The sequence below is a fragment of the Acomys minous genome (genome assembly GCF_964271855.1).
Source record: "Acomys minous genome assembly, chromosome: 12".
NCBI classification, from domain to species: Eukaryota; Metazoa; Chordata; class Mammalia; order Rodentia; family Muridae; genus Acomys; species Acomys minous.
In genome coordinates, this window is record NC_140493.1 from 8,163,891 (window position 1) to 8,188,890 (window position 25,000).

A 25,000-nucleotide genomic window follows, 5' to 3' on the forward strand; every position below is an offset into this window, starting at 1 on the left:
AGTTTGTACCCCGCTCCTTGGTTATCACATACCTGAATGCCACGCCAGACACTGCGGTGGCTACTCAACTAGGGGCTGCATTGCCATGTGCTCCTTGTCTCTAAGGACAGACCTCTACTAGTTACTGCCAATAGAGTGTGACTGTGGTGAGCTGTTCAAGGCAGGTAAGAAATGGGCTAGCCTTCTCTATCATAGTCCTCATTCCTATGTGCTTGTTGGAGGTTAATACCTCACCTGCCAAAGCCACCATGAGCCTACAGCCCAGATGGATGGCACTGGGTCACCAGCCCACCTAGCGCCATCGTGCATTGTTAAGTGAAAGCATCCAACGGTGTCATGTCGCATACCTGTTATGTGAATGCGGTATTCTTCTTTGAAGATCTTCTGGAAGAAGGGAATCTTGAACTGCATGTGAGGCGTGTGCAACCCAGGGAGATTCACATCAACATCTCCCATGAAGTGTGGGAATTCCCAGTCCTGTCAGAAAGTCAACACGTAAGCATATCTGTAACCTGCTTTGCCTTAAGCAGCAAGACACCCAAAACTGGCTTTCTCTAAACGCTTGTTTTAAAATCATGTCAATTCATCTGGCTGCTAGATGTATCCGTTCCACTTGGCAATTATGATTTTATGTACATTGGGTATTGGTATGCATTCAAAATAAAAATTATGTCATTACTCAGATTCTTAAGCTTTTTTTTTCTATCTGGTAATTAGAAACTAGTATGGAAATGACCTGCATGTTTACTGCTTACTCCATTGTATATACATTACACTTTCAAACAAAGGGAGTAACTGGTCTAGGCTTAATAAATTTGTGATATTTTATCTTGTTACTTTCAAAAGTATAAGCCCTATAATTTCTTATCTTATATAAGAAGACAATAGCCAAGCTCCACTGAAGTATTTTACTGTGCTCCTCTCTAGAAATTGTACAGAATGCTAAAGTGCCAAAGAACTCTAGCCTGCCTGCGTGCTGATCAGATGGGGTTGAGACAAGATGGAGGAGCCGATGTGGGAGAGCAGCAGTGAGGACCCCTTAGACTGCCATTAGTCATTTCCTGTAAAGGGAAAACTGCACAGGGCCTCCGTCTCTCAGAGGAAAGACAAGACGGTGCTGCGAGGATTCTGTCAGGAGCCTCACTTGGTCTCAGACCTTAAACCACCAGACAAAAAAAATCATAATTATCCCATGATGTAAGAACACTCTAAATATAAAAGAATATTTGAGATGGGTTCATAGACATGAAAAGACACACTTTCGCTTTTAATAATTAGATGATCACTGAAGGTACTGAACTTGTTTAGTGAATTTTCAACCACATTGGAGATGAAAATGTGATGAACAAAACATTAATTTGAGATTTCAAACCACTGAGTCAATATGAAGCTGTTCGCTCATATAGAAAAGATGAAACAAGTATGCTAGAAACAGTGCCTGGTCCCTTAGGACTTTCCTAGTCAGAGAGACTGAGCCATGATGAGGAGGAGACAGAAGAGTGGTACTCTACAACACCTAGCAGTCTCTAGATCAGGGGATCATCGCAAGCTGCCAATAGAAAATATGTATACATGAAGAAAATTAAAAGATACTGCATCATCCGTTCTACCTGTGAGCAAATCAACCTTGCCTTTCCATGATTTTCAGACATCAGTAGCAAACAGACACACGGCTTAGGGTGCTCAGAAAAAAATCAATGTATAATGGTAAGTGAACTTGGAATATTTTGTATAAAATTATTTGTAGAAAATGGAATGGAGATTCTATATGCAAATTGTTGCTGATGTTGAATATAGCGTTTTCTCCCTCCATATAGAGTCTTTGGTCTCTCCGTATTACACAAAAATACTACAAACGAAACTGACCTTGGATGCTAAAATGTATTTAGTAAAAGCCATGACTGCAAATAAAATGAGTGATAGAGTATCTTCACTTGTCCTAGATAAATGACAATATCATTAAGGAAATTATCTTTTTATTTCTTGGTCGGTTGCAGATAGAGATACTTCTTGGTGGTAACTGGGCTGCATAGCTGAACCAGCCTCTTAGTCGGAAGGCACCCTCTGACTTCTCCCATTTCGACTTTGTTCCATGAAACTAAAGTTTTCTGCTGGTGTGAAATTGCTTTTAGTTTAAAAGCAATCTCCGGAGATTTCTTTTGGACTCTGGTCAAAAACCTCATTCACTGAAAAATAGTTTCTCAATTACTCCCTTCCTCTTCCTGGAGATAGAAAGATGAGTTAAGGAAGTGGAGAGTGAGGGGAGGAATGGGGCGGGGTGGGGGGGGACACTTTGTGGTGTTTACCTGGAAGATGGCTTTCTTTCTTTTTTTTTTTTTTTAAGAAGATATCAAAGAGACATCTTGAAGATGGTGAGTGGAGGAAGATGGTGAGAGTAGCTCTAAGATAGTTTTTAAAAGAGAATAAAGGAATGCTGTGTCATTTATCTCCTAATTCACCCCTTTGCTTCGTTTGTCATAAAAATCATGTTTTCTTGTTTCAAAACTCTTAATCTGATTTCCTGCATCTGTGGTTATTTTTGTTGTTGTTGTTGTTGTTGTTTGTTTTTTTTCTTTTTTTTTCGTATTTCAATTCCTACTTTCCGTCCCTCCTCAGACTCATCATTTTGAGTCAGCACATATCTGGTCTACCTTGGTTTCAGTGCAATGCAATGACAGTAATCTCTGTACCATTTTGAGTTTACTTTAGTGAAAAGTGGTTATTTGAAGTTTGTGGAATCGCAGGTATTTAAATTTAAGATGAGAGCAAAAGGCAGGAGGAAAAGGTGATTTTTCACCTGCACAGGTTTCAGTCACTTTATCTACAAACTGGTGTTGAACCTATCAACTTCATACCCTTCTTGCAAGCATGAGACAAACAGAGCCAGAGACAGTGGAAGAGACACAGGGAAGGTCAAGAAACAGGGTTGGTTTTCTAGCATAATTCAGCTGGGTTTATCCTGAGAGACAAGTGGAGGAAACTGATGGTTCTGTTTCTCACTGGCTATGATAAAAGGAAAGGAGGAAGCTCTTTTTCCCTGTCTCTTCCCATCCACTGCACAGCACAGATCACCTGATGTCCCTGACTAAGTCTTAGGTCCCTGCAGAGGTCTAGAGGCTACTCAGAGATGGTGAAAGGGAGAGGTGCCTCTTCCAGAGGAGATATGTAGCTGTGGTCTCAACAGGAATATGGGGAAACAATGCTTACTTTGCTGGGTTCCTTTACAATAGGCATCCCCCTATGGTGACTTCCAGAAATGCCTACAGAAGAGTAGCTCAGCTTTCTGATTTTATGTAAGTGCTGGACTCCCTCAACCTCGCACTCCCCTCCCCCGCCGCCTTTGTGGGCCTTGCCTCAGAACTAGCCGTGATCACCAGCCTATCTCCCACTAGGAGCTAATGCATGGGCACTTGGACCTGCCTCACCTCTTTGAATGGGTGTTATTAGAACCATCTCACCCTAATATGAACAACACCAATTTTACCTCTGTCTCCATACGCAACTGCCCTGGGGATTGCTGCTTTCTAGCAAGACTCCAGTGAGTGGCACAAGGAACAGACGAATGATTGATAGCAAACACTGGGATTGTCATAGCATTGTCACCATAAATGCACAGCCAGCTTTAGTTACACACATATAGAGGTATGCTGAGGCATGGCTTGCTCGCTTTCTGCATGACTCTCAATGACATATTTTTGACCTAAAGGTATATTATAAGTATGAGGAGAATGACCAGGTGAAATGTGCTCAGCCAACAAGCCCAGGAGAGATAAGCTCATCCTCCTGGCGTGGCCTGTTATGAAAAGTTCACTTATTTTGTTTTTTGAGAATTGTTATCAGCATTCTGGAATTCAGGGGGCTTGGTACTGCTCTCTGCTAGTAGACAAGTCCTCCTTTCTACTTAGGGAAGAAATTGAGGCTAAAACTTGAACAGTTATTACTTTATCCTGAGAAACTAAGGCCAGAGGAAAATCAAAGGAAAGTTCTATTTTGGTTTAATGGTTGATCAATTGGTTTTGGTTTTGGGGTAATTAAGAGAAAGAATAGGGTTTACTAAAAATGTGGATAACCTTTTAAATTCAAAACTGCAAAAGTTTCTACTTATTATTTGACAATTTATTCCCTATATATAATGACTTTTGATCATTATACCCTCACCCTCTCCTCTCGCTGAAGTCCTTCTTTCAAATAAGCATTGCTCACTTTGATACCTGCTACTGTAACCCACTGAGTAGGTTAGTTATGGTTGCTTGTGGAAGCACAAGCGGGAAGGAATTTACCAGAGCAGGGCAACCTAGCAGTGACTACATCACTAAAGAAAAGGACACCTTTTCCCTCCAGCAACCATTACCTGCACACAGAACCTCAGGAAGCAATGAGGCTTCATGTGTTCCTTGCCCATGTATGACAGAATGCTCGCGGTCCCAATCCTGTGTGGGTCTTGGGCAGTGATCATCGTGCAGTGAGTTGGTGAGTACAACAGGCATGCCATATTAGAACTGATGACAGATTCTAATATGTTACTATAAAATGTCAACGCAGTCATAATTTAATAGTTTATTTATCATTTTTGTAGCATTATATTAGCAAGCTTCAAACAATTTTCAAAGTCAACTTTACAGACATATTTCTTTTCCAGCTAATCTCTATTCATACGTATTTCAGAACTGAATTCAGAAATGTGAATATCAGGACATCATTCCACCAAAAATGTCCCCAGCTGGAAAGAGTCCTTAGCTTTTTCTATGCTTACCAGTGTCCTAGCAACAGGACTCCAGATGACAGTGAGTAGCGGTGCCCTGCAGTCTGTCCTTGTGCTAGGGGTGATATTTCTGTTTCTTATTAAGAAGCCAGAGAGCCTGATTTTTTTCCTCAGCAATCCTTTGCTTCTGATTGACAAAGTTGCCATAGTAGCGCTTGGCTGAATTAATTCTCGGCAGCCTTGTTATACAGTAGACTCTGCTTATTTATTTGCCGTGCCCATCGTCCCCACTGAAATGTAAGCTCCAGGGAGCTCAGATGACTTTTCCCTGTTCTGATAACTCCCCATACATGAACTCAGCTCAGCAGATGGTAAGAACCCAAGTATCTGTTTACGGGGATGAACCATGATCCCTGAGAGCTATGAAGGCACAACCCCTCCTGCGCTTCCTGGAGTGGGAGCAGGGATGGATGGAGGCAAGAGACACAGCACAGAGAGCACTATGTGTCAGTCCAACACTAGCTACGCCGGGGAAACTGGTTGTTTTGTTTCGTCTTTACCATCCAGATAGAGAGAGACCATGAAAATCGTAACACAAAGGAAAGAAGAAAGTAGATAATTAGAGACAGTGCATATGGTGGCTTATCTTGGCTGTCAACTTGAGCATCTGAAGTCAACTAACACCCAAGCAGCTGGCCACACCTGTGAGGGACTTTTCTTGATTGAATCATTCGAGGAGAGAGGACCCACACACTAAGTCTGAATCTTTCAAGGTGGGAAGACATACCCTAAATCTGGGTCACACCACCAGGTTGCATCCCAGATTTGGGACATAAAAGGACATGGGAGAAGGAAGATTTTGCTTTTGGCTTTTTTTTGCTTGCTTGCCCTCCCTCTCACTAGCAGGTTTGTTTATCTTTTTGGTACAGCATTCCTTCATTGAGATTGGGGCTTGCCTCACTAGGATTCCAATGTAGACTGAAGAGAGGCTGAGGCATCCAACATCATCAACTATACAACCATTGAATTCTTCGACTTTCTGTTGGGAGACAGCCATTGGTGAGCTGACCACAGGCTGAAAGCCAAGCTGGTAAATACACACACACACACACACACACACACACACACACACACACACACACACACACACATTTCTATTGGGTCTTTTCCTCTAGAGAACCCCGCCTACTATGGTAGAAGTCAAGTATAAATACAGATGTTTCGAGAACTGATCAAGGACATGTGTGTTTGGAGCGACCTTTCTTGTCACCTTGTAAAAGAAAGAAGCTACGAGATTTGTCTTTACCTAGTAGAGCATGAGAAATTGAAGTGCAGATGGCATTTGAGTTAGGACCATGGGAAGGTAATTTCCCACAGCGAGGCCACGCAGGTGTGTTGACGCAAGCTAGAACAGGAGAGGTGCTTTGCAGTCACTGTAAGAGATGCTAGGAGGATGGGTGGCTGGAGGCTTCCCCTCAGCCGTCCTCCTGACACCCGCCCTTTCCTTATGTCATATTCATATTTTCTCTTCATACTCACTGTTTTATTTCCTAAAGGGAAAACATTCTATAACCCTATGAGCTATTTACACTGTTTAATAGGAGGGGGGGTCATTTCTTGGTTTTTCTGATTGAAGGAGTTTTTTTTGTTTTGTTTTGTTTTGTTTTTGTTTTGTTTTGTTTTGCTAACTCATAGAAGAAATGGCCGACCTTAATCATCAGTAGGGGAAACCCAGATCCATGTCCACATCTTTTCCTGAAATGTTTTAAACAACGTGACTTTCTTTTCTTAAGATCAGCTCGTTTTATTTTATGTGTGTGGGAGTTTGCCTGAATGGACAGATGTGCTCCACATGTGTGCCCTGGTACCCGTGGAGGTGAGAAGAAGGGATCGAATCCCCTGGAACTGGAATTATAGTCATGAGCTGCCTTGTGGGTTCTGGGAGCCAAACGGTGGCCCTCTGCAAGGGCAGCCAGCGCTCCGAACTGCTGAGCCACCTCTCCAGCACTGACTGTGACTTTTTCATGTGTCCATTTCCAAGTGCCCAAGAACAACAACAACAACAACAACAACAACAACAACAACAACAACAACAAAAGGCTGTCTCCTAAATGGTCTAGTTAATCGTTAAGGGTGTGGTTTGTAACTGCTTTCCTTCATCCATTGCTTTGTTTTGTTTTATGTACTCTCAGAAGTCCACAAACTTTGCCCTAGCTAATTCCAAAGAGAACATACATCAATGTGTTGTATTACTTTATTACCTCTAAAAAAAATAAATAAATAAAACCCAATCTAGCCCAGAGCAGGTCTCAAAAGTTAACTACACTCTATTACTTTTAAGAGAACTTGCCTCAAGGCTCTTGTGAGAAGGCAGTAGGTTTTACAAACAAACTTCGGCACATCCAGACCCTCCCAAAGCATCATTCCTTTATGCTCCAAAGTGGAAACAAACAGATGCCCTGATCGGCCAGACTGATGTGAGGAAGGACAGAATAAAAGCCAGTCTTAAAAGTGTTTACACTAATGGAAATGCATCGTGTGCCCTCTAGGAATAACGGGAAATCAATAACTCTGACTGGGGCAACACAGTTCACTAGCACCAGGGAGAGAGCGCTTAACATCTGCTAGACTCCTGGGAAAGAAGAGGGAGCCAAGTGGCCGGCTGTGAGGATTTGCTGGCAAGGAAAGGCAGTGCAGAATCTAAAGAAACAATAGCAATGGGTCATTTCAGCTTTAGCTTCCAGGACCTGTCAATCCTGATCTACTTAGCACTGTGTGTGTGTGTGTGTGTGTGTGTGTGTGTGTGTGTGTGTGTGTGTAAGATTTACTTATTTTCAATTTTTGGTGTTACTATTTTACCTCTATGTCTGTATGTCTGTGGATCATGCGCACACCTGCTGCCCGGGGAGACCAGAAGATGGTGTTGAAATGGAATTAAAGATGGTTGTGAGCCACCAAGTCTGTGCTAGGAATTGAACCTGGGTCCTCTGGAAGAGCAGCCAGCATTCTTGACTGCTGAGCCATGTCTCCAGCCCCTACTTCTCAGGTCTTAAGAAGAATGAGTACTAACTACATATGTTTGCATGCATTGTACTCAAAAGGATTTCCCCTTCCACAGAAAGAGTGAGCTCTAGTGGAAGAAATTCATCAGAGCATTTCTATTGCTTTCCAGACAGTGGCTGTAGGACACACCACAACCGCCCTGATCGTTCTATGCTTTATTGTATTCAGGACAAATGTCACTGCCGCAGCCTGGCTAGATGTACACATGCTGCCAGCAGTGGTCACATTCAATTGTCTGAATGACTGTTTCTTCTGTGAGCTACATGGGAGAATTAATTGCTTACTGTCATGGAGTACGTATTATTGTCCTTGGTGAATTTTAAATTTAATATTGCAGTCACTTTTCTCCATGAAAAAAAAAAAACACTGATAGTGGAGATCAGTGGAAAATAAGATTCACTGTACACGGAGTGTAAAATGGGTCAAAATGTAAAGTGGTGACAGAAGGTGAGTGGCCTTCAAGTTTCTTTACAGTGGCTTCATTTATATAATTATGATATTTTCCAGGACTGTATATATTCTCACTGAGATATAGAGAAGTCTACCAACAAGTGGAAATACAACGTTAAGTAGTTATAAGCATTCTGAATTAAGACAGGGAAAGGGGGCCAAAAGCAGGGAGTTAGCCACAAGTGTACTTTAGTTGAAAGTGAACCTCTCTGAAGGTGATCTTCATGTGGGCTGCTGATCCCCATGAAAGACAAAGCCCTGCAAACCCCAGGAAGAGGATCTTATCAGTTGGGTACGGTGGGGCACACCTCTAATTCCAACACTCAGTAGTCAGAGGCAGGTGGATCTCTGAGTTCAAAGCCAGCCCAGTCTATAGAGTGAGTGCCAAGAACGCCAGAGCCACATAGTGAGACCCTATCTGAAAAAAAAGAAGACAGTATCAGGCAGAAGTGATTGCAAAGGTACCTGGGAAGGGTAAGGTGGATGTGTTCTAGGAAGTGGCAGATTAGAGTGGTGATGGGAATCTAGCTGGGTTTAGAGCCCAAAGAGGTGAGTGCTGCTGGGGATAAAGTATGAATGACAGTGTAAGCTAAGCAGCCAGGTAGTCAGGTCAAGACGCCAATGAAGGTGTTAACAACCAGTGTCTCAGTAACAAGATGCCTGAGGAATGTCTACAGCATCTGCCCAGGAGCTGAGGGAACTGACTCCCCCTGAGAAGACAAGAAAGTGGGTTTATCATACATCCTAATGAGGAACAGCTTGACAGTCATCTGCTATGGTCTGGGAGGCTCCTTTGGCACCCATGATGACATTTGAAGGCCACTGTTACTGTGTGGACACACAAGGTTTCTAAGGTGGTTAGTGAGTTGTGCCATCTTGTGAGATGGCTGTCCCTTCCGTCATGTTCTAAGGTGACACAGAGGCCCTTACCAAGAGGCTACAGTCATGTTCTTGAACTTCTTAGCCTTCAGAATGATAAACCAAATAAGCTCCTCTTATTTATAAATCAAAAAGGGACTAAGACAGCATCTAAGCTGAAGTGTAATGTTGGCAGTTGAGAAGCCCACAGAAGAAGCTCAGGCTAGGGGTACAGATGAGAAGTCACCAATAACAGCTGTTGCTTTAAGGTCACAATGCACAAAGTGGGTAGAGTATGGAAAAATCTAGCATTTAGAATATAAAAGAGAAGCAAGTCCTGGGGGGGACCCAAAGTAAGAGGTGCCCTAGAAGTTAGGAGGGGGTGATGAGTCTACTGGCATATTCCTGTAATCCCAGATGCCTGAGAGGGTGAGGCAGGGGCATTGGAGACTAAAGGACATCCTAGGGTACAGAGTGAGTTTAAGGCCAGCTAGGAAACTTAGTGGTGCCCTTCTCTGAAAATGTTTACTAATGATGAGGGCTGATGTGCCTAGCAGGAGGGGAGCCTGGGTTCCATTCCCCTTATCCTTAAAAGATTGATCAACTGTGGCATGAGAAGCTAAGGGGCTGATTATAGAATATATAAAATATTCTAAATATCTAGAGCAAAAAAAAAAAACTCCCAAGTTTTAAAACATGGATAAGTCTTCATAATTTGTGTGGATCCAGTCTAATTTGGGGGAGCTGGAAACCAGACTTCCCATGTGACAGGAAAGAACTTTACTACTGAACTGTAGCCCAAACTCCACCTCTGTAAAGAAAAAAAACTGAGAGAGGTTATCATTAAGTTGTCAATGAGCCTTAAACTTGCAATATTCCTGCCTCAGCCTGCCAGGCACCTGGGATGACAGGCCCATGCCAGCACGTCCAACATTGCTTCCTTCTAGAAACCCTTCTACAACTTTTCCTCCCCAGTTGGTTTTCTATTTTGTCTCCTTTCTGAAATTCTCAATACTGGGGTTTATTGCTTCTCCATCCCTTGCCATCTTGTCTGGCTTAATATTTCTTGCAAGAAGACACACAATCTGACAGCAGCAGCAGCTGGAGGGGCAGGCACTTATAATGCCCGGGCCTCCCAGGGAATCTATGGGCAGTGTTTAGTTGAGCAAGGTTGACACATTTTCTTCACAAGTGTAGCCGCTAGTGAGTTGACCGTGCTCCTGTTAACTAACTCCTCACCCACTCTCCTGTGACCCTATTGAAACTCACTGGTTCACAACAATTAAAAGCTCAGAATCCCTGGTCATCAGGGAGATGCAGACTGAAACCATAATGGGTTATAACCCCAGCAAGGATGCTTATTATGAAGAGATAAAGGGCAGCTAGTGTGGAAAAGAGGGAGCCTGAGCCCGTGGACCATATAGTTTTTGTCAGTGTCATACAAACTAGAGACACCTGGGAAGAGGAAGTCACAATTGGATTGCTTCCATTAAATTTGCCCATAGGCATTTTCTTGCTTGCTAATTGATAGAAGGGCTCAGACAGTGTCCATTGGGCAAGTGGTCCTGGGTTGTGGAAGAAGGCAGCTGAGCAAGCCACATAGAAAACAAAAAAACAGTAAAGAGCCTTCCTTTATGATCTCTGCCCCAGTTCCTGCCTCAACCTCCCTCACTGCTGGGCCATAACTTGTAAGCTGAAAAAAAAAAAGTCCTCCCCCCTCCCAAGTTGTTTTTGATCAGTGTGTGATCACAGCCACCGAGAAGTGAGGTAGAATGGGGCCCATGGGCATTCTTGGTGGAAATTTGCACGGAGAGGCGTGTCTTGAAGCCTAAAGTAGATTCAGAAACAGGACTCGACTCGTGGGTGTTTAACTGAAGGATACAAAATCAGTGCATTAAAGAGATATCTGCATTCTCATGTGTATTGTATCACTATCGACAATGGCTAAGAAATGGGAAAAACACCATCAACTGATGAAGAGCTAAAGAAAAAGTGGTGCGTGTACACAGTAGAATTGGCTCTGTGCTGGCTAATCTGGGTTGCCATCTTGACTGCTACCAACTAAAACCTAAGCTGCTGACACTACTGTGAAGGATTTTCTTGTTCAGGCTATTTGGAGTAGGAAGCCCCACCCTAAATGTGGACAGCACCTTCCGCTGGCACTCCACATAAAAGAATACGGAAAAAAATGGATCTTTGCTTTTTGCCTGCTTGCTCTCACTCTAAAAGACAATTTCATCTACCCCGTTGCTGATGCGTTCCTTCACTAACATCAGAAACAACTTCTACCTATGTATACAGAAGACCAGAAACTCTCCATGAATCCTCCAATCCTTTAGCCCCAAATTGAGACTGCTGAGACATCCAGCCTTATGGCCTGAGCAGCTACCAGTATTGTGGCCTTTCCAGGGTCAGATGGTATTGTTGAACTACCTAAATTATTGCACCCTCAGCAATCTAATGAATCACAGACACACACACACACACACACACACACACACACACACACACACACACACACACTTCATTATATTAGTCCTGAGTAACTTGACTAATAATACAGTCTTGTAAAAAAACAACGAAATCTTGACATTTGTAACAACGTGGAAGAAACTGGAGCTAGGTGGAACAAGGGGATGATAGGGAAAGATTAATTACCAGAAGGAATGTTGGATGAAAAGATGTTGCGTGTGCTCTCATGTGTGTGCACATGTGTGTGAGGGTACACAGGCATGAGGAGGCCAGATGTTGATAATCCTTAAATATATTTCTATCTTGATCTTGACAGACTCTCACTGAACCTGAAGCTCACCAATTCACCTAGACTGGCTGGCCCGCAAGCCCTAGGGATTGTTCATTCCCCACCTCCATACTTGCTGAGATGATGGGTGTGCAATGCAACATATGGTGTTTACACGCGTGTGTCAGGAATCAAATTCAGGTCTTCCTGCTGGTAGGCAAGTACTTTATCAACTGGGCCACCTGCCCAGCCATGGAACGAGGAGTTCCTGTGTACTAATATACAACATCATTTGTTGTGAGTCTCAGAAATCTAAAAGAAAAATATTTTGGAGCAGATATAAGTGGGTAACCTAACCACACAGTGTACCCAAGTCCTGGGACATGACGAGTGCCCTTGTTCATGTGTGCAAGTTTATTTCACTTATCAGCTAAAATACATTTACTTGAAAATAAAAATGATGAATATTGAAGAAGTGAAAATAAAAATCAGAGTTAACAAATATACATCAAGTGTCAACTGTAGTAAAAATCCAGTCATAGAGGCATTGCTTAAGAGAGATACTATGAAGTTAGTTTCATGTTATTTTATTGCACAAAGTAAAATGGATTTCTGCACCTGAGGTTCCTATTGTTGGTAGCTTTTGTGATGCTTGTTGTGAAAAGGGGGCTAGCACACTAGGACTCTTCTGATTTTCTTAGAGCTGGCATCCACTTCAGTGGGCAGTGTTCACATTTATCACTCAGTATCTCTGGCATTTCAACAGTTAAGTATTTTGCCTATCATCCCTTCTGAAAGCAAAATGGTTATTTATTTTCTGAGACATCACAGAACCAGGCTGTGTTCACCATGTCTTGAATGCAGTGAGCTAAAAAAAAAACAAAACAAACAAACAAACAAAAAAAACGCTGGGTCCTCAGAGCTCTGCTCCCAATGTAATTTCCTTCTGTTTTCATCTTTCTTAGTAAACGCTCCATTTCTAGAACAACCCCGAAGCCTCTGCATCTGCCTTCACCCGTATAGACATGCCATGATAGCATGAAACACAATGTAAAACCTTACAAGCAATGGACTTGAACTATCAGGCTTGCTGTGTCTCTCTTCAGCGAGTTTTGGGTCAAAAGTGCTCATCTTCTGAGCTCCAGAGAAAAATTATCCACCCCCCCTCCCCAAGTAAGAGAATAAAAACTAGGAAAACAAAATGTATCGGGGCAGGATACAGAATGAAAAGAGTAAAATGTGTTTTGTTGTTTCAGAATTACACCCTCAGTGAATTGAAAGATTTTATGAAACATTGTTAGTCCAGAGGTCAACGCCAGAGACAAGCCTGGTGTGCAGTGCTTTCCCGCACTGGACTCACTGGAGAAATATCCCATCCTCCTCAGAGTCCACCTGGAAAACGAATATGCAAGGTGGGGCACGGAACCTTGCGTGCCTGTTAGCAATTGTATTTTCCTTCTCCGGCTCCATCCATTCAGAGAAGAAGCCTGGCGCTGAAGCAGTGGGTTTTATTGGATTTCATGTTGCCCCAAGAGCAGGAGAGTGAAATCTGTGCTTTTCTAAGCTGTCCCAGGTGTTGTTCGCAAGCTCCCCACACGGACGCCTTACACTATTACAGAACCAATCTAACAGTTATTAAATGCTCACTGGTTGTAAGCTACATATCCTCAAAGGGGAAAAAGGGAATCTAACCAAGCTCTTCCCTTTACAGCCACAGACAGCAGTGGTCACAGAGACAACAGGACCCTTTCCCACACAGCCCAGGGGATGGTTGTAGGGAGGAAGGGACGAGGTGACACTCAGACAGTAGCCCCTTAGTAGTCGGTGTTCTACACTCACATTCATATTTACTGAGGATTCTTCACAAAATTCTGATTTTAAGATATTGGCCCTATTATTCGGTTCTCTTTAAAATAAGCAAATGCTTGCCATGAACTTTCTGTGTGCTAGGCATATGGAGGACTTAAAAATATGAATAATGCACTTTAAGTATATACCTACAGTAGTTAGGGCTTTTTTTTTTTTTTTTTTTTTTTTTTTGTCATTTCTTATGGAAACAAGGAGTTCTGAGAGCAGTCAAGTAAGTCACTTGCCTAAGGCTGCCTCGAGTGTCACCAAAATGATTCTCTCCCTGGTGCTCTAAAAACTGTGAATCTTTCTTTCCTCTCATTATCAGTTTTTCATGACGTTTCTATCTAAACAGTGAATTTTCCATCTACGTATTTCTGGTGGGCGTTAGCTTACATCTGTAATGACACTGGTGTCCTGCAGCTCATATTGACTGTATTTACTTGATATTACTTAAGCACATGAGGAGGAGACCCCATGGGACTCTAGGACTGTTTCCTTGACAGATCTGCATCAAGACCTCACGTCCATGGTGGAGTCTGCAGAACATTCGGGCTGAGGTATGTGTTTCACCCCATGGCCCTAATGGCAATCTAACACGTTTTACAGCTAAAGCACAGATTTGAATTGGACGTTGCAATGTTTCTAGAATGCACACTAATTCCTTAGCATGTTTTGGTCTCGTTTTCCAAAATGAGCAGATTTGATTCACTATTTGGATCTCTGATAGCCAATGCGTATGCTCCTTAATAAGAAATCAGGATGGGCTGGGGAATCACTTAGGGACCACCTAGTGATAAAAAATCAAATTTTGCAATTTGCTGAAAGGCACAACCTTTATGTTTCTTTTAAACTTACTCAGTGGCAAGATGATCTGTGCTCCTACCAATGTGGCTGCACATATCATTAAGTGATAAACCATTCATTATTATGTCTACGAGACTTGAGGCAGAGCAAAATATTCATAAAGATCAATAGAAACTATTACGCATGTCTTTGTGGATTTGTAGACACATACATATTATATGCATTACATGACAATCCAACAAACAATTTAATCTTGACTTTCTTGCTCTGCGTGCCAATAATGGTTTTTAAAGTTATTTTATGCATTGTTTATTTTTTTTTTTCATCACCGTGAATTCCTGGCAGAAATGGTTCACTTTAAATCACAGTTTGAGGGACTACAATCCATCATATCAATGGGGCCTGACAGCTGGATGGCTTGGACTCCGGTGACGACGGGCCTTCCTTGTGTTGTTACACATCAGGATTCAGAGAGTTGGGGCCACAACCAGAGTTGGGAATAACGCACATGGACCCCTCCTCAGTCACAGACTTCCTCTAGCTAGACATATTTTTTTTTTTTGGCACCAGAATCTTTACTAGGCAAGGTTCTGTGGAGAAGCGGGACTCGTAGAATGCATGTGTGTACATATTATAAAAACAAGGAGCGAATCGGGAGGCCAACACGAGAGGGGCTGGGTAACCAGCGATGACCCCCGCATGAAAGGAAACAGAAAAGAGAAGCCTTGACAATCCCTTTGGCACTGAAATCCTGGATGCTTCCTAGTACCAGGTACTGATGACATATTCAAAGGCCAAGCAAGCAACGGTCTGATGTCACACAAGGCATTAGCGACAGATTCATTACTCAGGAGAAGGGATGAAAGGCTCATGAGCTGCCTACCTCTGAGTCCTCTATTTTCTGTTCCTCTTCTGAAATACCTTCAACCTCTTGTTTCACCTCTATATATTTTTTTCAACTTTTAAGAAAATTCTGGAAATGACTTTTGGGAGGAGTATGTCTCTGTTCTGGGCCTTTTTTTTTTTTTTTTTTTTGGAAGGAAAGAGGCAACCTTCCACAGATATATGAAGTCCTAATAACAGTCCTAAAGGGAGAGTTCCTGGACTGAAACCTGAGCCCTAAACTGGTAACCCCAAGTTTTTCCAGCAGAATGGTAGTGCTGAGTGCCGCTGTACAGATGGCCAGAAGTGTACCGCCATGCTACCCAGGACAACACGTGACAAAGGTGCTCCACTTCATTTCCAGAGCTCGTGCACCCTTCTTAGGTCCAACAGTACCTAAAGTCACCATTAGGCCCGACAGTCACCCAAAGTCACCATTTTACAGTGATGCACAGTAGGAGGAGCAGTTCTGATCAACTGGCCACACAGTCTCATCTGCTCTGTCACATCTGCTTGGCAATATTAACCTGATGATCTTTTCCCCATCAGCAAAACTCTCAAAGTCCCAGTTCAAGATCTTGATGAACAACATACCATTCACTCACTGTCAGCTCTCTTTCTAATAATTCTATTGTAATTGTATTTATAATAGGAACGTTACTCACCACACGTGGGTCTAGAGAGCCTCCTAAAGCAGGAGACTATAGCTGCCTAGGAAACTGTGGGACACCCAGAGATCCCATGTTGACCATGCATCCATCCCTAAGCATACTTATCAGTCCATCCTCCCTACAGAAGTGCTTACTTAGACCTATAAACAGGTTCTAAAGGTTGATGAGTCACACGGCCAGGTCTAACAGTGTCTGCACATATGGTACCAATTTTCTGTATTAGGTCCTTTTATCGTCAGAGTACCTGACAGGAACAACTTAAAGGGGAAAGGAGTAGATTTGGCTCACAGTTTGTGGGGAGACAGTCTGTCACAGTAGGGGTAGAACGGTGGCTGGAAATGGCCTCATCCAGGGTGGAAGAAACGTGTAGCATGGCTTCCTCACATCTTTGCAGATGAGAAAGCAGAGCTATGAACCCATAAGGCCCACCCCTAGAGAGCTACTTCCTCTAGCCAGAACCACCTTAATTTTCTACGCCCTCCCAAAACAGCATTGCTCATTAAAGATGAAAAGTTAAGACACAGGAGCCTGCGGAAGAAATTTTACGTCTGAGGTTTTGTGATGAAGAGGCTCTCATTTCAAATATTGGCTCTTCTTTGTTATAATTATGGTCAGGAGGTTCCACAGCACACATAGAGTTACTAATTATTTTATCCTGTGCCTTCGCTCACATTTGCTCTGTGCCCAGATATAATAAAGTACATGTAAACTGTCACTATTTGGGTAAAAGTTCATATCTATGTGCAACGTAACAGATGTATAATGAAGTGTATCATATTATAAAAATTACAACCAACATCCTAAAGCATATGTGGAACCAAAGTAAAAGTGGGCTTTGGGAAGGTAGGTAAGAATTACTAGACTATATTTTGATGCTACCTCTAGCTACTATTTCATAACATTTTTACTCACAAAAATGATATGCTTGAAGTTCTGACAAAAAATGACTTTTAACACACAAAACATCTATATGCAAGCAATAATAAAAAGTGAATACAAAACTACATTTGCCTTCAAGTACTGGAGTGTTCTTGGTGAGCCATAGGTAAGTGCACAGTGTTCACATCTGCCAGTTGCCATGGGCTTTACTTTATAAGTATTTTCACGTTGCTTACATAAATCAATTAGTATGTTATTTTCCCTCACAAACCCAGGTGCAGTTGATTGGCTACCCCCTTTGTAGAAGAGAAGCTGTCAAACTGACATAATAAAACCATTTAAGTGACATATTATCCAGAAATTACCTCTCTGAAAGTGGTTCCAAATGTTTCGTGAAAACATAATTTGCTGGCCTTAGTTCCTAAGGAGACCTTGAGTGTTAGTATTGCTTTTGACTTACATGATAACTCCACGCTAATTACAGGCACAAATACGATCTCTCAGCTAATCAAGCATTATCTGTCTTTCAATTAGCCTTAGCTAAAAATGGGGATTGTTCAAACTCCCCTCTGGGCAACTGTGGGGGTTTGAATAAAAATGACCCTCATGGGCCCACACAGTTGAATGCTTAGTCACGAGGAAGTAGAACTCTTTGATAGGATTGAAAAGAGTTAGGAGTTGTGTGGCCTTGTTGGACAAAGTGTGTCACTGAGGTGGACTATGAGGTTTCGAAAACCCATGTTAGGCTCTGTCTCTGTCTCTCTGTCTCTGTCTCTGTCTCTGTCTCTATCTCTGTCTCTCTGTTTCTCTCTCTGTCTCTCTGTCTCTGTCTCTGTGTCTCTCTGTCTCTCTGTCTCTCTGTCTCTCTGTCTCTCTGTCTCTCTCTCTCTCTCTCTCTCTCTCTCTCTCTCTCTCTCTCTTTCTCTCTCTCTCTCCCATGCATGCATGCTGTCATGCTCCCCACCATGATGATAATGGACCAAGTCTCTCAAACAATAAGTAAGCTCCCACTTAAATGCTTCCTTTTATAAGAGTTTCCTTGGTCATGGTGTCCCTTCACAGCAATAGAACAGTGACAAAGACAGTTATAATGCATAGGCAGAACGATCCGTTGTTTTAATGTATGTTCCTACAAGATACACTAATTAGCCAATGAGCAGCAAAAGACTTCTCCAGTTGTATTCCCAACCCCCAACTGCATACAAATTAAAGATGCTACTGTCATAATTAATAATATTTCTATTTTTTTTTCAATTAGGTCTGATTTAGCGTACTCTCGCTGACAATTAGATAATGTGATTAATAGGTTACTAATGCTATGCTCCAAAATAAAAAGAAGTCCTCTCAGGCTATGGAAATGAAAGGAAATGCATTTCCATTTTCTAATATTAGTAAATGCTCCACTCAACACACTTCCAGCTGGGGAGAATAATTGATCCACTGCCATAAAGCAGCCACCACTCAGTGAGCTCCTACAGGACAGTTGGTTATGTACATTTTCTTGTGCTAATTAAGCAATTCAAAGGAGCAATTTTATTTTTCCCATTCTGCTACTGTGGACAGTGAGGTGCATAGGAGGCTACTGATTTATCAGCTATGCTATAACTACAGAGAGGACAGGCCAATCTAGGCCTGGCAGAAACCAGGTGCCCTCTGAGGTCCTAGGAATGTGAATGTGTTGACATCATGCTATGCCCAGTTCCTAAATTACAACAACATACTGTATAAAGCAGTGTTTTGTTTTGTTTTTTTTTTTTTCAGGCATGCGAGACTCCATTTTCCAAGAAGCTTTGACTTCACTTTGAGGATAGAAGACATTTAGGTTTCTGGGTGGATACGTGAATACCACCACCCTTACCATAGACTGATGGATGACTTATTTCTGGTGGCAGAAAGGGAGCCATTCCACAAAATGACTGACATTGTAGGTGTATTACTACATATGGGTATATTAAAATTGTATCAGAGAAATCAGACCTCAGAACTCACTGGACATACCAGAATGGGGAAAGGGTATAGCTCCTTTATCCAGACTCTGCAATGATGAACACCAAGCATTGCAATGGCATCTGATACTCAGGGTGTACATAAAAGACTGCGACTTCAGCTTGATTTGGTCACCTGTTCTTGTTATGGCCTACTTGAATAATGAACACACATTCACCCCCAGAAGATTACCAAGGTAAGTGAGATGATCTGTCAGACTTCCAGTACTGAAAGCACTCAACCCCTCAACCCCGTGGAAAGACAAAAAACCTGCTTGCTCATGTTCCTGTCATAGGGTGCTCATGAAAAATAGCAAACCGATGAGTGTCCTGACATCCTGGAACATGTAACTCTTGATCAAGCATTGATGGTGATGGGCTTTGGTACCACTTGGTTAACTTGCATGGGCCCTAGGTCTTGGGATGCAGGTCTTGGGATGCAAGTCTTCCTGTTTATTTTCCTTGGTAACAAGACCAAAGAATTGTTAAGAGTTCACAATAGACTGCTATATGGTATGAACTTGTTACATTTTTCAGACTATAGCTATCTTTTGCTTTCTATGGTTTTATGACCCCATGGATACCAAAATCTATCAAAATCCTGGGTATTTCCATGTAACATGCACATCCTTTGGTAAACTAGCATCACCCCCAGATTAGTTGAAATATCTGACATAAGTGCTATGCACGTAATTGTTACACAGTACCGTTCAGGAAGTAATGATGGGAACGAACACATGTACAGGTATAAAGTACAGTACAAGTAGACATTTCCTCATTCATAGTGGGTTAATTCAATATACTCATAACTCAAAATTTCAGAGGACAAGCCATTCATACTGCCTAAAAGTAAGAGCGCGTTTCTGTATTTTTCTCAGTTCTTATTTCAACACCAAACATCCTGGAGAAAACAAAAAAAGAGACACACAAGTGCTTGACTATTCCCTAAAATTCCTGTTTATTGTGTGCCAGAAACTATACTATACCCTACTATCAGGAAGATGTGAATGGAGGTTTGAAACATGACCGCATGTGAACCAATCCTTCTCTGTCTTCTACTTCTAAGGTGATCATGAGCTGGTGGCAGCGTGTGCGGATTGCCACTGTGCTCACCTTTGGTCACTGCTGTTCATCTTTGTTATAATCTGTTGCTGATTCTACGCGTAGACCAAACGGACTGTGCCCTGAGGGTATCTTTGGTTTATCTAATGTTAGCTTTATCTAAAAGTACACCTTTTAAAGGACTCTTTACTTATAACATTGGACTTACAATACCTGTCCTCTAAAGGTAGGTCCTGCTTATCTGATAATGCAGTAAAATAGAAAACCCAGCCTATACCGCGGCCACAACGCTCGGTGCCGATCACTTGAGTGTTGCCACAGGAACAATAAAAAACGGGACTGGTTTGCAAAACTCTGTGAGCAAGTAGAAATGGTTTTGGTGTCTCCCATTAGCTTAGGTCACTCTTTGACAGTGCATCAGCCAAACACACAGAGGACTTGGGAGCGGAACGGATATTACCCAGAGATGTGATCAAAGCTTCAACACCTCCAAGCCTATGAATAGCTCTGAATTACTTATTCATATCTAAGCGAGTATTGACTTCATACTCTGGCCATCATTCAGATTGATTGCCATTTGGGGTAGCATTGGCTTGGCAATTTCCTTGGACAGTATTTACCTCAAACATCAATATTTTCCTAATGTTTACCTTAACCAAAGCCAATATATTTTCTCCTTGACTTCTGAGGTAATTACTTTGGTAAATGACTATGACATAAATCAGATAACCCTGTGATAACCTATCACTAACAACAGTTACCTGCATACCATTTCCCCAGTGATTTTATAACTAGGAAGAAAAATTTGCAGTATTATTTATCTTCTTGAAATGGGACATCAGGTACACATATGCACACACACACACACAAGGAGACAGATGGACAGAAAGACACAGAGAGAGACACACACAGAGAAGAGAGACAGAGAACTTTACAAATAATAATAAACATTTGACCATATAGTTAGAATAAGGGTGACATTACCCTTCATATCTAAGTAAATCTATTTTTATCATATACAGAGTTGATTTCTAGGAGATATACCTCTTTCTTTGTATCTAGTTCTATACTACCATAAGTAAAATTGAATTATATGGAGTTATGGTAGAAAATAAACTGAAACCTATTTTTCTACATACATTAAAAATTAAAATTTCATTTTAAAACTGTGCTTTGCCAACTTTTCACAGAATAAGTTTTAATTATTTCCTTTTCTTGCTGGGAGTGTGTTTATGCATCCATCCTTTAGTATAACTATGCAGACAAATTAATGCATTCTACTTCTAAAATGCTTCTTGATAATGGAAATAATTTTAAAATTATCCTGTTTTCCAAATTTCTAAAGTGTTCGTTGTACTGTTTTAATCTTTGTCTGCCTACATTTTAATTAATAATCCACTGTAGACCATTTGCATTCTTAGAATAGTTCTTCCTTTGCCTTTAAGTCTTTTATTCTGACAGCCAATATGTTTCCTTAAATTCTTTATTGTATCCTCCTATGTATCTTACTTTTATTTGGTCTTGCTTTTATTTAGTTTTGGTTGCAGCAATTTTGTTCCAGCTCTAGATTCAAAGGGGATATAATATCACCTGTTTTCTTCCTGTGTCCCCAGAGTGCCCTGAGATTTAATGAGATAACATCCACACAGTGCTTTCTGCTCCTTAGAGAAAGGCATTATATAAAAAATCAAGGCGTTATAATTATTTATGCTATTATAAAACCTACAGAGATATTAGAGCACACTATAGTACGAATGGATAGTGTTGGGCTAACTCCAAGTGCAGGCTGGGAAACACCAAACCACCGCCATGGAAGGCAGCTGCTGCTACCCTTTGTCTGCATTTATTGCCTTATTAGTGCCAAAACGCAAATTCCCAGTTCATCTCAAGAGTCAACACTAGCTATTTTTGTTTTCCTGGACACATTTTAAAGCCATACTCTCTATCTACTATGAGGTCCACTTAGTTCCTGCCTTGGTATATCCCCCATCAACACCAGAGTTGAAGCGCTGATAGCTCCGATCACTAGGAACCACGCAGCATAAAGGGTTGTACACTAATAACACCTTTCTTGGCTGAACTATAGAAGAGTATAGCACAGTCAAACCACAGGAGCAAACCATGGTCTGGGTATCTTAAATAGACACTTGCTACTTCCTAAAATGCCTCGTTCTGCAGTTAGACAGACCCTGTTCACCTGGTCCTGCTTTAGGAATCAGCCGAGCCTCTTCCTCCTCTTACTCTGCCACCCTGTGCTTAACTCCTCTATTTATCCTGTCACTGCTTACTCTGTAGCCATGGCATAGGCATTATGCAAATCGTTAAGGACATAAAACAGTGTTATGACATTTTCCCCTCCTAGAGGATCTCAGAGTTGTCACAGACACATCAACATGGATATTGATACATAGTTGTAAATGCAGGAACGTCATTTGCACCTAAGAAAAAAGGGACAAGGGCAGAGAGCAAAATGGAACTATTTGAGATCGCTGAAGAAGGCTTCCCAGAGGGGGCGATTTTTCTAATTGAAGAGGTAGTGAGGGAGTGCAGAGATAATGTGGGTGTGACAGGCCTGTGCAAGGGCAGTGAGAGAAAGGTGGTCGAAGGAGTCAGTGTGTGGGGACTAATTTTAATGTTTACAGGACTGGAATTTATGCCAAATTCCATGGAGCCAAGGGTTGCTCTGCAGCTGCTCAGCGGCCTAAATGATTCATCTTATGAAGACGGCAGTAAGACACTGTAGGTAGAGTTGTGATGGGAGCAAATGTAGTCTTACATTGAAAAGCCTCTGCAGTAAATGGTGAGGTGGGGCAGTGCTGTGGGATGGCCCTGCAGTCACCACATTGGACAACAGTGCCAAAGGTTAGTACCATGAAAGGTAAAAAAAACCATTTCCTTACTTGATGGCTAATGACGTCATGAGTAATGATGTCATCAAATACAAGATATGCTTAGGTAACAAAATGAGTTTCTGTGTATTGTGTGGGAGATTCCTGTTCACATGAAGATGTCTAGAGCAGCAGGGACTAGGGAAAGTGTCAGAGCTGGAGAATAATTTAAATAGATCAAGATGAAATAAGCAGAAGAAGTAGTTCAGGACAACACTGATACCTAGGGAGGCAGGTGCTACTCCCACCCTTATTTTGCTATTGTTGTCTTCCCTGCTGAAGACACCACTGACACCGTGGGCTCACACACCAGAAAACAGCCAATGGAGAAGGGCGAATGGAACGTTTTGTTCCTCTGTAACTAAGGATCTGTGTCAATGTTATTGTTTGACTAAGTACAACTTTAAAAATAATTTATTTTACAAGTATTCTTTTTCACTTATTGCTCCCTCTTATCATGTGATGACTGTCATATGTTACCCCAAGCCCATTGTCCAGAGGAATAGTAATTTGTGGTTTTCAGGACATCTGAGTCTCTAATTGTTGTATATTCATTGTACACAGTATTGTAATTTATAAGGATGCTTTCATAAAAGTATATAATAAACTTGACATGTTGCCCCACATCCCACCATCTCAGCTCAACTAGTTTCCATTCCCCCTGTATCAATCCGTCTTGTCTTTATTTTTATGTCCTATGTGCACATAGGATTTTATGTATCTACATAATATCTACTATCCCTTGCTTGGTTTGTTATTTTTGAGACAGAGTCTCTCTATGTAGTGCTTGCTGTCCTAGTACTGGCTATGTAGATGAGGCTGGCCTTAAATTCAACAACAAGATCCGCCTGCCTCTACCTCCCAAGTTCTGGGATTAAAAGCATGTACCACCACATATGGCTAACATCTAGGATCCCTAAGTGAGAAAAAGCATGTGATATTCAAGTATATAAGCCTGACTTAATTCATTTACTATAATCTTTAAAAGTTGTTCTCCCCAATCTTGGGGAACATTGTCAATGGTAAGTCAATACCACACACACACACACACACACACACACACACACACACACACACACACACACACCATTCTTTTACAAAACAGTACCTCCGTTTTCTAGCTTTCCCCCTCTGACTTAGAGCAGAAATCTACCATAGAAGACAATGCCCTTGAATTTGCATGGACATGGCAGAAAAGCCAGCAAGTAACCATAGGCATGTTGAGACTGCTCAGCCTGTGCCAGCGCTGCTGGTTTTACGTCTAGCTAGCTCAACCGCAGATGCTTCCTGTCCTGCCAATTCTCTAGGCCGGATACCAGGTTGGCTCAGCTGGCTGCTGCATTCACTATTCTTGATCTATGTGCCTCATTCTGGTGCCATCTCTAAGCTACATAGCACCATGATTCCGTTATCTTGAGAGGGGTTCCTTCAGGTTTTATCGGACATGTTTTCCATAGGAATCAAGTATATGTTTCTGACGGTGGAAGAATGAACCATGTCACATTTGTCTGCATGCAAACCCTGAGCGTATCTTAAACTTCCCTAGATTTATTGTATTCCCAAAGATTTATCAGTTTAGAACACAGATGGACTCCCAGTGGGCCAATCCCCTAGTAGTGTGCAGGAGACTCTGTCGACACCGATTTCAGAGAAATACAGATCCAGGAATGTTATGGAATGCCACGTATTTCCAGAGCACCACCAGGACATTGCATGTGTACCTGCCAGACCACCAAAGGGGAAAAATAAGCATTGGCTCAAAGGGAACTGAATCTGCCCCCCAATATTTCTACTTTGAGAAATACAAAGTAACAAAGCCACTATGTACATGACTACATTCCATCCGACATTTGTTCAGTCTAAAGCAATAATCACAGAAGATAAATAGATTTCTAAGTGAAATATACAACCAAATCCAAATGGGATACACAGAACTCATTTTTCAAATTCCTGTGCATCATTTAATTTTCATATCATGCCTGAAAGTTTAGTTACCACAGCCTTTGGCAATAATAATAAAAACACAGCACCACATATCTATTTACTTTGGGTCTGCTGGCTTTATTAGTTTTAATACTAATAAAAGCTATATGTAATGAGTATTCTTACCATATTAATTCTGAGTGCCTTTCCCTGAGATTATGATTCTGCATATAATTTTTAAG

General features: G+C 41.7%; 1 protein-coding gene across 2 annotated transcripts in view; it reads right to left on the reverse strand.

Moving 5' to 3' along the window:
• Positions 1-25,000, reverse strand: part of TMEM117 (transmembrane protein 117) — a 415,577-nt gene that overhangs the window by 15,399 nt on the left and 375,178 nt on the right. For both annotated transcript variants that reach the window (XM_084749248.1, XM_084749249.1), the window contains exon 7: positions 348-477. In XM_084749248.1, coding sequence (XP_084605374.1) covers positions 348-477 — 130 coding nt within the window. The remainder of the gene's footprint in view (positions 1-347; positions 478-25,000) is intronic.